The sequence below is a fragment of the Lepisosteus oculatus genome, chromosome 2, assembly GCF_040954835.1.
Source record: "Lepisosteus oculatus isolate fLepOcu1 chromosome 2, fLepOcu1.hap2, whole genome shotgun sequence".
Classification (NCBI taxonomy): Eukaryota; Metazoa; Chordata; class Actinopteri; order Semionotiformes; family Lepisosteidae; genus Lepisosteus; species Lepisosteus oculatus.
Genome location: NC_090697.1, coordinates 21,723,765 through 21,740,075, shown reverse-complemented (window position 1 = coordinate 21,740,075; position 16,311 = coordinate 21,723,765). Strand labels below are relative to the sequence as shown.

General features: G+C 36.1%; 1 protein-coding gene across 3 annotated transcripts in view; it reads left to right on the top strand.

Moving 5' to 3' along the window:
- The window catches only part of prox1a (prospero homeobox 1a), a 45,468-nt gene that overhangs the window by 11,421 nt on the left and 17,736 nt on the right, over positions 1–16,311 (top strand). For all 3 annotated transcript variants that reach the window (XM_069198606.1, XM_069198617.1, XM_069198613.1), the window contains exons 3-4: positions 561–666; positions 7,374–7,568. In XM_069198606.1, coding sequence (XP_069054707.1) covers positions 561–666; positions 7,374–7,568 — 301 coding nt within the window. The remainder of the gene's footprint in view (positions 1–560; positions 667–7,373; positions 7,569–16,311) is intronic.

Here is a 16,311-nt window from a genome sequence, read left to right as displayed (position 1 = left end):
CTCCCTTCAGTAGCTTCTGTTTACAAATCTAGAGGGTAATGCTGTTTCCTGATAAATAGGGCCTTTATTAGGGTAAGTAGGCATTTATTGATCAGCAAACCCACATATATCGATTTAGGTCCCCCAGAAGACCTTTTCATTACCAGAAAAATAACCTTAAGATATATTTTGGCTTGACATATCTTGTAACGATCTCAAGCTCCTATGTATGTAGTGTTAACTGCTTTCTTTGTCAGTGACATGCAAATATTTTTTTCTTTCCTTTGGGGGGGGGGTTGGTTATTTTGACTGTGAAATAAGAGTGCATTATGTAAAATGCTGCTCTTGTTTTTGTACTTTTCCTATTGTAGATTTTTGCAACAGAAAAGTCAGACAAAAATGGTAATTGTGCCTAGGTTCAGGCTGTTATTTTTATTTAGCTTTCTCAAGAAAAGAGGGAAAGTTAAAATGTTAATTAACCTCCTGACATGTAGCACAAAAGTGTGGAATTTTTAATTCCCTCAGTTATTGAAATTCATAATGAAATTTGATGACTTTTCCTTGACACGACTATCCCAAATTCAGGAAGGACTTTCACCCAATCACTTAAAAAAGGCGAAGCTGATGTTCTTTTATACCAGATACCCTAGTTCCAACATGCTGAAAATGTTCTTCTCCGATGTAAAGGTAAGCTGATTATACTGTATATAATTTTGTTTAATACAATTACAGTGTTCTTGAGTTTAATAAGTGAAGACTGTAAGGACAAGCATAGTTTTGAGACTTTCATGTGTGCTTTCTTTGATGTACCATCCCTGATGAGAAAATGTCCCTCACTTCATTGTCCCATGGATTCTATACCGCATTGCTTACAGTGACGCATATAATACATTGTCTTATTAGTGCCTTTCTGTTGTTGTTTTTTTTATTTCTTAAACTCCTGCTGCTGCTTTGGGTTTAGAGAGGCAGAAGAAGGGGCGTAACAAACAACAAAAAAAAAACAACAAACAATGGTGCTGATTGTCTCTTATTTACAACTTAATTTGTTGTCGATGCAGCGTACACTGAGCATAAGGAGGATAAATAATGTGACAGATTCAGGGCGCATTATTCAAATGAGGAGATGAAGGCTGTCCGCTTCCAGCTGCCCCCCCCCACACCCCCTCCCTTTCTCAGCAGAGACCACATCCTCCTGACTTTTGTCATTGGGGTCTGTTGGAGTGGTAGTAATTCAGCACCATGTGGCTAATTGTACCTGCACTCCTGCAGAAGGCTAGGCTTCGATAACACTGAAGTTAGCAACTAGCAGTATCAAAGTTACACAGCTGTCAGCACCACTTATTTTCATTTGAAAACAATTAACTTCTTGAAATATTTGGTGGTTTAGTGAGTGTTATTACATCTTTAAGGGGAATATCTTTTTCTAGAAAAAGCTGAGTTTTGTTATTCTGTGATAACAGTTGCAAAATAGTGTTTTGAAGTGCAGATTGTCAGTAGGTAGTCATGAAGAGATTAGCACTTCATTTTGTTTTAAACTCTAGCCTTAATACCAGGCTTTTGTTTTAGTAAAATGTAAAGAGAAGAATGTCTGTGCAATTTGTTCATGACTTTCAGATAAAAAAAATGTTTTTGTTACAAAAGTATATAAACAATATCATTTTCTGTTAACATATTTCTCACATGAGAGAAAACTGACTATCCATCTGTTAAATATCTCAACCAAGTAGTTCATTACTTTGTAATGATTTTTTGACAGTTTGTCTGTTAGCGTTCCTAACATCCCAAATCCTAGTTTTAATTAAGGTCAACTGTTTACCTTATTTATTTCTCTGCCTATTCTTAAACAATAAAACAATAGTAAGCTTGTATTTGATGGACTACTACTAGGCATGTACAGGATTAAGCATAAATGACTAATTAGAGCTGAATAGCTATGGGAATGCCTGCTATATGGCATGTATTGAATACGTAATGCTAACTAGATCTGAATAGATCATTCACGAGTGTGGGAAATGGGTTTATTTGACAATTACTTAACATGTGAATACGTCCTAATTAATATGGTAAGAGTTGATGCTTTTTGACCTAACAATCATATTTTTATAGACTGCAAATAGCCATTAAGTTGTCAATGACCTTTTCAAGTCTAATTGGAAATTAATTTAGGGGCAATGATATATTTTTACATGGCTAGTATTATATTTAAAATGAAATGTGTGTAGAAATTTTATTTTTCTTCTGCATTTTCTGATTTAGCTATGATTGTGGCTTTTCTGAAATAGTCTTCTATATAAGTCTATGAAAATTAGAGATAATTAACCTATGATACTGTCATTATCTCATGCTGTTTTTTTATTATTGGGTTTAAAATATTTCTATAAGACAGTAACTCATTCCAGCTCAAAAGACTTGTCTATTACTATGCAAAGCAAACCACTGAAAAGTACTTTTTCAAATGAGTGAAGGGAGGTTTTTTCGGTTTCAGTACATCCTGAGATTGAAACAAGGTAATAGGGTTATTCAACTCCTGCATACAGTGGATTTAAAACTTCATAGCAGAAGTCAATCATCACTACTAAACTACTCTCCTTTGTGAATTTCAATGTCATTTAAATGTTGATCCATATTCCTAGTCAGTATGTTTATTTCTGCTTATGGCAATCTCCATATATCAATGAGCATCAGAAGTAGCAGTTTATTGTAGAAAAGGGTGAATTGTACTTTGAGTAATGTTTGCAAAGTGATGTTTTGTAGTGCAGATTGTGTAGAGTCAGCCAATACTCATGAAGAGATTAACATTCCCCCCTCTTAGAATTACCACAGGAAGCCAGAATAGGCCATCTATTCAAACAGCTACTACAACAAAAAGTTAAATTTCATTTTTTCTCTTTTATTACCTACATTCAGGCTACAGTTGTCTGGCACAGTGACAGTTTAGAAAGACATCAAAAGCTTTCTTAAAATATTGAAGGGGATTAAAAGATCATTTACATGTATTCAGTTTTTATGTACCTCAGAGTCAGCACCACCTTGCTTTTGTATCTGAAATGTGTACGTTTGTGCCATAGCGTAAGGTATAGCAAGTATGTTTCACCATCTGTTGCAACATCAATGTGTTTGGCCTGCTCTCTGAAATCTGTATTAAGGACTTGGTTTTTGACTCATTTGTGCCCATTTTGGAATAATTTGGGGGACAGTTCTTGTGAAAAAGCCTGACGTGTGTAAATGCATTCAGTGGGAACTGGCAAGGGAGAGGGTTGTGTGAAAGGTCAAGGGTGGATGAGGAGAACAGCTCTCAGTGATGGGGTCAGAATGTTTATTTCGACCCAGGAGGCAGCACCAGCTGCTGATGCTTGGAGGTCAGGGCGGGAAACAAAGTAGTGTGTGATGCTGTATTGTATATATGTGTACCCTTTACTTTGTCTCCTACAAAATAAAAATTAGAAGCTGCCCATAATTTTTTTTTTCTTTTAAACAGCAGCAGTCATCAGGAGTTAGGCACCATTTGCTATAGTGAACTCTGGGCATAAAGAAGTTTGATATTAAGGATATTTCATACTTCCAGTAAATGGGCATAAATCTTTTTCTGTAAATGACCTTAAACATAGTTTTGCCATCTTTTAAATGAAAAAAAATAATGTTTTAATATTATTCCTGACTACCATCCTCTATAGTTTCAGACATGCCATCTTTATGGCATTATGTTGCAGTCTAATGAAACTCTTTAGGCCTCAGTGTTTCACATTGAGAGTATACGGCATCCCTTGTCATTTTGTCCGTTATTGTTAAATTTTTGCTGTCCTCAAATTTATTCTACCTATTTTTAACAACATCTTATAATTACTGACCTAACTGCAGTGTTTTCTCTGAGTTTATAGTTGAATTTGAAAAAGTAATTTGACAAATTTCATGCTGTGTTTTAAAGCCATGCTAACAGGATAGTGAAGCTGTAGCCACAAAGTTGGTTTCCCCTTAAATATAACTTAGAAATTGTCCCCCCTCACAATAATACTAAACATATTTAAGTATGCATATTAACATCTATTTACACTTTTTTCTTATGTTTCACTAATGTTTCTTTGATACACAGGTTAAGGGGCACTGTTAAGAGAAATGTACATGGGCTATGACCATGGAGATTGGCAATTTTATGTAGTTGATAGAAGACAACAGAACATTGAATTCAGGAAGCTAAATTTTGTTCCTAGTAGAGTTTTTAAAAAAAACTGATTTAGGGGTGCTCCCTGGTGATTCTGAGAATAACCCATTTAATAGCCTTATTGTCGACATGGAGCTGAAGAACAGCCTTTCACAGGCTTTTGAGCATGACTGTGTGAAATGATGTTTCTCAGCCTCTCCTCCCTTTGAGTCAACTGCTGCCTGCCTAGATTAAGGTGTCAAATTGATTTGTTTTATGCATCTTTTGACCGTGCTCATTGAATATTTAGGAAGTTTCCTTAGCAAATATCAGGACGGAGGTATCCCGTGGGAAGCATTAATCAAAGTCAGGGACTCTTAAGCTGTGGAAACACAGGCCCTTTATTGTAGCAATTAGTTTTTTTTCTTTTTTTGTAAACATATATTAGCACACCACAGATGTTGTGCATGGATTGTTAATGTTGTGCAAAATACAGGTATTTTGTTTTAATTATTATAAGTGGATATTGTCTGCTATGCTTTGAATTAGTTTTGGAGGAAATATGAAGTAATACTTCCAGTGTTATATTTGTATATTTTTATGTTCAAAGTATGTACTGTATAAATCTGAGCTGACACACGAAGAACATAAAGGGACTGGAATTTTATACTCAAATTTGATTTATAGCTTAAAAGCTAACCTTGGTCCAGTCCACAAGACATAACATTGGAGAGCAATAGCTTACACATATCCATATGGTTACTATTAAAGGTCTTTATGAATTTTAATACCTTCTGTTTCTTAGAAATCTCCTTGTATTATGTAATCCAGGGTACCTTACAGCTTTAAGCAGATGACGTTGCAGGTCACCTCTGCTTCATCAAGCAAAAGTCTTCTCATTCTTAAAAGAATTATCATTTATTTCTTTCTCAAATGACTTGGGATAGGGATGGAGGCAGAGGGTGTAGGTGTTGGGGGGTGGTATGTTTGTTTGACAAGCAGATGACATGATCCTTAATTGCTGAGTTGTCACGTTCCAGCAACTCTGGTCTTTTGTACATTGCATCTCTGGTATTTCTATTCTGCAACAATACACTTTAAATCTCCCTTTATGCCCTCCTGCCAAACAATGTCATGCGGACTTACTTTTTTTGTAGTCTCCATTATGTCATCCATGGGCCATTCTAGAAAAGAAAATACCCCCCTCCCTCTTTTTTTCCCCTCTCCTAGCCTTGTTCATATGAGACAATGTCTTGTAACAATGCAGGAGCCTAATCTCCATGTCAAAGCAATTTTCATTCCCCAGTGCACAGCCTCCTATCATTTTGTAATGTTTTGTTTCTTATTCTAAAAGAATTAAAAAGGAACAGTAAGCCGTCATGGGGGCCTGTGGTCCTTATCTCAGTGTCTGGAAATTTGGACAGTGTATTTTGCTGCTGAGATAAAACGGAAAGAACTCCAAGTTCAGCAGATCGTAATGGGTTTAAGTTCTATTGAAATCGGCAACCAGGAGATCAGATAACTGGGGTCCTTCAGTTGTCTTTTTTTTTTTAATCAGGTTCCCCGCAAGGCTGAATACAGACAGAGCAGACACACAGAGTGAATATATAATTCTTGGATAGGTTAAGTACATGTTTGAACTCTTCCAGGCAGGAGCGGTTTGATGATGACTTAATCATTTTCTGGTCAATTATCTGTAAGAACTCTTGCAACTGCACAGCAATTATGATACAGGCTGGCCTGTTGGGAAAAGCACCAGCCCTCCCAGCTTCTGTTTCCTTGCTACTTAGGTTCCCTGCCATGAATTTTCATTCACTTCATTATCTTAAATTTGCTAGCATTGAAACAACTTTCTACATGGTAATTACACCCCCCCCCCCCCCCCCAACAGACACCCCCCCCCTTCAGTCTCCCCCTTCTCTCCACATTCACTCTAGCTGTCATCTTAACTGGGGCCTGTATGTTCTCATGACCAGTCCTAGATAAGTGCTTGCTGTTGATTTTTGATTAATGCACACCCCTCTTTTTTTTCCTGGCAAAGGGGGTGGGAAGGGGGGGGGGCGGTGGTGGTGGTTGATGAATACCCGCAATTACAAAAGACAGGAGGTTGTACGTCAGACCAGCCAACATAAAGCCTTTTGGATTTATTGGTTTTAGCTAGGCTAAATGTAACTCAGCTGTCCTATGAGTACTCACTAGTCCTTTCTGCTGAAGGCTATAGCACATGCTGCTGTCACAGAAGTCTCTTGACAGGGTCAAAGAGCACAAAGCTGGCAAGCATGCCCATGCCGGGTGAGCAATAACTTTGCCGCCATAGAAGAAGCAAGTACATAAGCTACAGATAGTGGTCACCAAACCTGAAGCAGGAATGCAAACTGCTTTGGAAATATTTTAAAACCACGCATCTGAGTGCCCTTACTGTTGTATTTTCCAAAAAAATAACTGATGAACTGTAATTGACCACAGTCCCTTTTAAGACTAACTTGAATTGCGAAGATATTCACAATGAAGTGTTTGACAAAAGAACGTGATGTAACTGCAGTTACTGTACATGTTAACTTCAGCCCTTGGTCTGTACTCCACATATCTTCCCCAAACTAAGTGGGGTGCTGAGTCTATCTTAAACCCTTAGTAATTAAAAAAATACTTAAAGCTCAGTAATAATGTAAGAACCTAAACCTGGATTAACATTACCGACAAAATGGAAAGTCTGCAAATATAATAGAATCATGACATTAATGTTAGGTTTGAATCACTGGTAATATGAGTGTGACAACACCAAGCACAGGATGGTGCAGACACAAACACAGCAGTATTTGGAAGCCTGACCTTGTGTGTCATCCAAGACCTGATATATACTGTATACAGGAGGCAGATATTCATATTTAACACATGAAAATATTTAGGCAGAATTGGACAAATCCACTGCTTGGGGAAGGGCTTATTTTAATGTGACAAGGCTCTGAAGATAAAATGTACGCTTTTAAACTAAAATTAATAAAACCAATATTATCCAAAACCTGGCTTCTGAGAAAGGCTGAAACTGTACAAGTAACTGGCCCTTTGAGTACAATAAGCAACAGGGGCTCCCTTGTAATTTAATTTCCAAATGTATGAGGCTTGTATCCCACATAACACGCTTTAATCCTCACTTACGTTTTGTGTTTGTACTGTGTGCTTTCATTTACTTTGCTGAAGCTTGCCAATCTTTTTTTTTTCTCCAGTGAGTGTTAACGGTTTGATTCTTTCTAAATAGTTCAACAGGTGCATCACTTCCCAGCTCATCAAGTGGTTCAGCAACTTTCGAGAGTTCTACTACATTCAGATGGAGAAATTTGCCAGGCAGGCTATCAACGATGGCGTCACAGGCTCAGAGGAACTGCATGTCAGCAGGGACTGTGAGCTGTATCGGGCCCTGAACATGCACTACAACAAAGCAAATGACTTTGAGGTAGGACCTTATCTGGTTTTTCATGCAGAAGTACTGTGATTTTTTGCCGAAAAGAAGTCCATATTATCCATTCATTTACTGTATATGAGACCTACTTTAAATTCTCTGTTTTCTTTATCCCTCTGAATTACTTAAAATGATAAAACATTTTTGTTTTAAATCAGATCACATTGGATATCACTTTAACTGTTGTAACTTTTGTTTTAAAACTGTATATGCTTGAATTATCAAGAATAAAAGAAAGTTCACTTGTCACATTTTGACCTTAATTAGATGAGGGATAATTTACTTAAATATACATTTTATTGTATCTCAAATTCCTTTTCATTTATTTGACTTTTTATCAGACCCATATATAAAGATTAATCCAAGAGCCAAAGAACAAAGACCTGTTGTTTCTCTTACTAATGACGTCTGTAATGATCATGTAAAATCACAGCCCTAGTTTTCTGATAGTAAAATACTCCAAGTATTTACAGATTTACTCAGGGCAGCAAGGAAGAAAGAAGTAGAACTTATGTTGTGTAGCAGAATGCAAACTATGAATGTGTTACAGATACATCTTCTGCAGCTTAAACCTTCAGAATCTTTCTCCTTTTAAAAATAAATCCTTCTGCCTGCTAGTACTTTATATTTCTTTACTAGATTGTTTTGAAAAGGCTTTTCTTTAAGTAGTGCAATAATCCTTACCCCTAATTTATTTTAAATCTATAGGACACATACTGTGTACATTATTTTAAGCAAATGTCTCAAGCTTCAGTTCAGTTCTTTTTATTTTAGATTCATTTTCATTCTAAATACATTTCATTTTGACATTTGAGTAGCGAAAAAAATGTAAAAATGCACTATACTAGCTAAAACACCATGCATCAGACATTTGTTGTATAAAAATATATAAATATTACTCACTTTTACATGTATTATTGTTATTTAGTCCACATCCTGCTCATAAGCACCTTTTTCACAAATCTGCAGTCTCACTGCATCTTGATGCATCATATACATTTTTAAACTCTTTGTCTCATCTGATGGATGAATGGAGAAAGAGAAAATATGGGTAATAACCATTCTTGCATTGTGGGGAAAAAAAAGTTTAGCCTATATTTCTAACAAATATCTGGTGAAAATGACACCAGGTTACACATCCCAAATTAATTCCCTTTTAATGCATTTAAAAACAGCTCTTGTTTTTCTGTGCAGAAACCTTAGTTAGGACCTTTGGCTTAAAGTTATTTGAATAAGACTGAGAAAGGTTGATATGCTGGTAGGTGCAGACAAACACATTTTCCTTTGTTACCAGGAACATATTTTGAGAATCATCCCTATTTACATACATAAATGTAGGATTTGCAAGCTCCGAGAAGAAAAAAAAAAACATGAATAAGACTTTTGTTGGCTGTAAAATTAAGTTAGAAGAGGTATTTTGCATATCCAGGGCCATGTAGGCTCTACAGGTGTCTGAGCAGATAGATGTAAGAGATGATTAGAAACTTAGTACAAGGAAAATTAGCTAAGCAATGCAAATTTTCTAGACAAACCAAGTTGGCTAGAATGAAGTAGACTGCATTTTCATTCTTCTGAGGCTCACTTGTTGCAGGCTGTTAGTTTTGAAAGCCATCGTGTTGAATATTATAACTTTTTTAAAGGTTATTTATACTTTGATCCATTTTCCTAAATTTTCCTCCTTCTACTTGTCAAGCATTGCTTACACAGAAGCATGAAACTGGAACCTTAGCCGATTCAGCAAGTTGTCCTTTTGCCAAATTTAGCATCATCAAAGTTCCCTCCACCTTGGTTCTGTCTCTAGAATGAATATGTCCTCTGTTTTGCTGATCTTTTGATGTTAATCTAGTCTGTCATTGTGCACCAGTAATACGCTTTCTTTTCCTTTGAGATTTCTTTGTTGTTGTTTTTTTTTCCTTCTGTTGTCTTGCTTCTTTCATCCTCTTTGAATTTGTCTCCTCCTCCCCCCTCCCCACTTTACAAACTTTTAATGACATAATTGTCACATTCCGCATCGCGAAATGAGCAGAAGCGGTAATTAAAGCAGGTTCATTAATTACCTTTGCTGCGTTCGTTTTTCTGTCTCTATTAGTATTTTCCTTTTCAAGCTTCCTCAGTTTCCACTTGTAAGACATTTTGCCATATAATTACTGCTGTTCCGGCTCAGTAGCAAGCATTATTGTTCAGAAAAAATAGAAGTTGACACAAACTAAATAAATTTTAGAACCATATTCCAAAGAGCCCATAAAAGAGTCCCATATTATTTGAGCAATTGTATACTTAGAAAAAGTTTTTTTAAGACAAACATACCTGATAACTTGACAATTCATATTCATTTCAACCTTATAAATGGTACACAGCATGAACCAATTCTTACTGCTTAGAATGTCTTTTTAAGGAAACTTATTTCAACATAACTAAAACAGATCGCAGACTTGCATGCCTATGGCAGGTGTAAGAATATCGGTGAGAATGGAAGAGCTTCGATTGTTTTTAAAGCTGTGTTTGATCTTTAACACAGAAACCCAGGCTCTGACCATTTTTGTATTCTATTAATTGACAGACCGGTCAGAGATGCATGTGCATTAGAGATTTTATTTGTATTGTTCGCTGTGTTTTCCTGCTAAAGCTATGGAACACAATTTTGCCCAGATTTCACTGGCAGCGCCTTGGCTCCATACAAGTTCAGAAGAGCCTTTGGGGGTGGGGGTGGGGGATAAAAAGACATTTTATGACAGCCTTGGGAGGGTCTCATCTTTCCTTTGGAAAATAGTTCAAGGCTGTTCTGTGAAGCTTTCTCACTCTGGGCTTCCCCCCTCCTCCCTCCCTCTTACTCAACTGCATGTAAAGGAGATTCTGTGGAGCTCTGTGATGTCCGTGGGTTTTGAAAAACACTGTTGCTTTGCAGTGTAAGTACAGAGAAGTCCTTTGACTTCAAGAGTTCATGGACTCATGTCTTTAGGTATCAAGTGTCTGACCTTATCAGTTACCCTATTTAATATCGAATGAAGAAAAGTCTCAGTTTTTCGTTTTTTTCTTTTTTCTCTTTTCTTGAATTGATTTGTTGAAAGGCACCTCTTCCTTTTTTAAGTCTTGTCCTGACAGAGGGCTTTTTTTTAACCTCTAGAGTTCACATCGGAGGGGGAGTATTTATGGGAATGTAGATTTATTTGTAGTGAAAATCGTGAAAAAAGGGATATTGAGCAAGATGTAAAACTGGTACCTCAGCCAGTTTAATCTGAGGCTCCTCAGATATCCTACGGGGTACTGGGCACAAAAGGTGTAGCCATTTAACAAACAGGAATCAGTGGAGAAAGAATCTAGTAATGCTTTTTTTTCCCTTCCTTTATCCTTCCCTGGTCTGACCTACCCCAAAGGCCTTCATAATTAATTGTCCTTCAGAGACAGAAAAGTTCAAAGTCTGTGTGGATGCTGTTTTTACTGCCACTGCCTATTGTCTGACATTCAGCTCCCCTTACCCTCAGCTCTTTTGTTATTTTTTTCCAAAATTCCAGAAAAGAAGTTATCAATAAGAACATGGAGTGCTGCCATTGCAGTGGCCACAGGGGGTCCAGATTCAACGTAAACAAGTTTTTTTTTTCCCCAGCAGTTCACCACTTCCCTGTGCTGAACTACTGTGTTGTGCACACCTCGGTAAACCAGGTGCTGCCAAGCATTACCTGCAGTAGGCACCCACAGACCTCACAATAAATGAATGTTAGCTACAATAAATCACTTAAACAGTTTCAGATCACACCCGTGCCTGTAAGATCACAATACTCCTGTGCGTCTCCGTCCACATTGTCAAAAAGGTGGATAGTTGTGTAGGTACTTTTGTTACATTTATTTGATTACGCACTGAGTAGAAATATAAAAGTTTAAATGTACAGAGGTGTAGTCTGTAAAACTGAATAGGACTCCATTTGTAAGGACACTCAAACCTGAGAACAGGAAACACATTTTTACACAAAGTGTAGCAAGAGTCTGGAAACAAGCTACCCAGCCATGTTGTTAGAGCTGATACCCTGGTATCTCTCAAGGAGTGGCAGATCAAGATCCACAAATCAGTTAGCTACTACAAACCAAACAAACTAGATGACCCAAATGACTTTCTCTCTTCTGTAACATTTCACATGCACTCATTAATCTTTGACAAAAAATACCTTAAAATGTCGCTTTCTCCTTATTCAGTTCTTAAACACAGTTTTAAGTTCTGTACATATCAGTGGGTGAGATTACCTGTTTCCAGTAACAGTATCCAGTATTAGATTTTTAAAATCTAATTATTTTACAAGATACGGACATACTGTGCAATTTTAAAAACGTAAGCAACACAGGGTTATTTTTTATTTCTTTGAAAAACAATTGTATTACATTTATTAAGGAAATTAATCACAGACTTCCAATGTATATCATGTTGCATTTAATTATATGATGTAAGTAAAGGCTGTTTGCTGCTTGTGCTTCACCCTTGTTTATGTTTCAGCCAGGTTTTTATCTCACAAAGTGTTTCTTCATGGTGAGAATCTCTTCAGTGCTCTTTACAATTAATTGTTACAGTAGGGAATATTAGAATTGCAGCATAATAGTTCTAAAAACTGTTATATATATAATTAAGTTCACCAAATCTGAAAAACAAAATGACATGAAGCTGGCAAACAATAGTTAAATCATCAATAATAAAGTTCCTTGATGAGTATGCATGTATAGGACAATTAAACACAATTTTAAACAGCTGCAATTCAGTGTCTTCTTCATGGAATTTTTTTTCTATACTTAAAGTAATGTTTGTAAGTTAAAAAAGGCTATATAAGGTTTACGCATCATATAGCGTTGTGTCTTTTTTGTAGTGCAGACCTAATAAAATAGGTTCCAAAAAGAATTAGTTAATACATGTTCAATGACATACTGTATAAAGACATATACAGAGTCTTTATCAAATTTTAGGCATGTCTAGAAGAGTTTGTGCAGTCACATCCATATGATTACAGATACTAAAAGATACTCATGAATGTCAGCTAATAAGCCTTTAAAATTGGAAGAATGTTGCGATGTTTTCTTTTCAGAAGCTATTTAGAATTCATACCACTAAATTTTGCACAGTTTTTTGTCTTTATATTGATCAGGTTCTAATTATCCTCAACATCTCGTCCAATCTACTGTACAGATCTTGTGCATAGTATCTAGTCATCATGAAGATATATAGGATTTAAAATAATTAAGGTATTAGGGTTTGTGAGTAGACTATTGAAAAAGTTGAATGTTTTTAATTTATTTTTGGCAGTGAATTTTTTGCCAGTATTGTCATTTTGCCATTGGAAATAATCCTCCATTTTCAATTGAGTTTGTGAGAGTGTATTTTTTCAGTGATGTTTGTATATTTCTACCTGAGTTCTAAGTTTTAATAATTTCATATTGTGTAGTTTTTGTAGTTCAAAATATTCTGCTGTAAAGTAGAGATTTGAACTGAAAGTTGAGGAGCTACAACAACTATGTTATATTACTTCAAATAACTTGTTGGTTTGGGATATGAGTTGATGACAAAGGCAACCAGTTTCACTTACTTGATAGATGTCCAAGTTCAGGTGCTGTGGTTTTGTCAGTTCTGTTAATGTCATGTTTGATATATTGCCAAATTGCAATGTCCAGGATGGAATGTAATGCCAGCATATCAAGCCAAATGGCCTCCTCATACCCCTTCTTATGAAAACAAACTCCTGTCACATCAGTTTGGTTTTCACCACACAAATTTCACACCAGTTCAGCTCTGTTTACATCCTACCGTACATCTATTTCAAAGGACCACTGTTTTGACACTGTTTGTCTATTGATGTTTGCTTCATGTTCAATTTGTGTTCTAGTCTTGGTGTTTTAGTCTAGAAAGTGTGCAGATGTAATGGTTGTATAGTGAGTTGATGGCTTGAATTTGCTGGAATATCAGAAACTGGGACAATAAATTCAGAGACATCAGTCAGAACAAATGGTGACATGTAAACAGAGTCAAATAATATTACATACAATTTATTAATACCATAATAAAATGTGCCAAATAAAGCAATGCAAAAATAAATATATAGATAATTTAGTCAATTTGCCTTGATAGTCGGCAGATTTGCTAATTACTCAGGGTTCACAAAAGATAATAATACAGTACATGCTTAAATACCTTGATTATAATAACAATATTGTAATCAAAATAATAAGAATCAGTCTCATCCAAACACATGAGCATTCCTAAATGCTTGAAGGACATGTAAATATTCATTTTTAAATTATTATTTATGTTTGATAAACATATTGGATTTATGCTCATCTGTACTGGAACACTTCTTAAACATCCTGCAGGAATAGCTGAATATAGTAGTAGTTCATGCAGGCTCTGTCCACTGAAGTCAGCTACTTGTGGAATGTGCATTTAGTCTTGGAACGTGGGAACATGGCTGCCAGTTGAGCCGTAGATGGGGAGAAATTTGGAAAATCCACCTGCCCTTATTTTTAGTTGCCAGTGCAATGAATATCCATTGATATTCGGTGCCGTTAAGAAATGTCCAACTGTACTCGGTTGATCAAGCAAATGTACAATTGGGTGCACATAACAAAACTACTTTTGTTGCAGAGGATTTCTCTTAGCTCAGCATTTAAAATCGTCAAAATCTGTTTCGATTGTAGTGCAGATTGCAGTGGTCAGAGTCACATGGTTAGTTAGCTGTCAAGTTGCAAGTGTTTCAAAGGGCACCTCCAATGGCTATGCAGAGATTTTGAAGTAATATCAGACATGGGTTGTGATTGGTTCTGACGTCACTAGGTGTAGTGGGCATTCCCATGTAGCATGTTCCTCAATGGTGGATCAATTTGGTCCCGTCAGTAGATTTATGACAGGTAAGCTGCAGCCCCAGTTGTGGTCCAAGACATAATGTTATCCCTCTTGGAGATGTAGACTGAGAGGCGTCGAGTTAGACACTTCAGCACTGTAGGTGTCATGATGGACCCAATTTATGATGTCCTGGTTTCTGTTAGAGAGCCAACACATCCTACTTAGCGTATCAAGAGTCCTGCATTCCTAAGAAGCTGACTCAAAGCAGTGCCAGGATCTTGATTCCTTTCAATAGCAATAGAGAAAAATGTATACAATAATTATTATCTTTCTGAACACTTAATTCTATGCATACTCATAGTTTTACTGCTACAGTAGCCTCATAAATAGATTTAATTTCCATTTAGCAAAACTAAAAAGCCATACTGACAGTTCTGAGAGATGACTAGAGGGTTTTGGCCATACCTGACAGTAAGCTGCTGGATATTTCTTGAATACCATTGTTCATGTACAGGCTCGGATTCCTGAAGGAGATTCCCCTGGTGCAAAAAGGCAAGGTTTCTGCCTGTATACTATCACTACTAAACAAAAGAAAGGGGAAAACACAATATTCAAGATATTCTAAACCCTTAAGTGTGAAGGTAATGGGAAGATGGAGAGTTTTATTTTTTTCCTGTGTTATCACTTAAAAAATAGCAAGCATGACACATTTATTTACAGATTAGGCACTAATCTGCTAAATCGTAACAGAGTGACAAGGAGTGAAAAGGTAAGTGAATACAGTTAGCTTTATCGATGAGATATTTTAAAAAACCTTGAAGTACTTTTAATGGTGAGCAGAAAATATCAAGTTGAATGCTTAGGAATCAAGTCAGTCTATCCAGTTATCTTCTTCAGTTAAATGTGGTGCAATACAGTATTTTAGTTGCTGAATATGAGTTGTAAAATCAGCTATTTTAAATTAGGTCACAATTAATTTGTAATTGATTTGGATTTTGTATACAAGATTTTGTCTGGTAAAAAGTAAGAATATTGTATTTTTCCTAAAACATTTCCCAAAAAATATTCTTTGCGAGTTCAGACATTCCAGTTGCAAATTAAAAAACTTAATTTTTCAAGACTATCCTACTAGTCAACATTTATTTGAAGAGCTTATTAATGTAGTTGAGTAACTGCTGTGTTTAAACAGTCTATGTCAAGATTAGCATGTTTGTATACTCAAAACATCACCCGATTAAAGCTCTTATCCACTATCCTTTGGTCTAATGACCCTTACCATAGGACGGAATCTGCTCACTGTCGGTATCTTTGATTATTCTGCTTTCACTTTTCTGAACGTGATTAGTCAAAGCAGTTCATTTCGATAAAAAAAAAATAGAAGCAACAGTCGTAAAACCATAGGCTGAATCTTTTGACCAATACTGGATTTTAAACAGGAAGCACAGGTTAAATAACTGTAAATGAAAAAAATCACTTAGGCAAAAATGGCAAATTGTAAAGGAAAACTTTTGCTTTCACTAAGCTAAAAACATTTGTCATGGCATGTTTACCATATTTTTAATGTATTTCTGTATGAATTTGTACATAAGTTCCTATAGAATGTGAAATGGATGTTGTACTCATAGGTTATTCATATGACTTCTCCTTTTCTTCATGGATTAATCATGAAGACCTTACTTATTGTAAGGTGTCAACCAAAAAAAACCAGCAAGAACACCTGGCACCTAGAGGTTCTGGTTTGTCAATACTTGCACTACTGTCACCAGCCCTGTGTTTCACCTGGAGAACTGGGAAAAGAACACCAACTAATATCTTACACGGAAGCTTTTGTGAGCAGCTTCTGGGGTTTGAAGATGAAATGGGTATTTTAAGCACTTATGGACGAAGTTCCCCTTATGTGTGAAAGTTTCTGGTCTTGGGAGATGT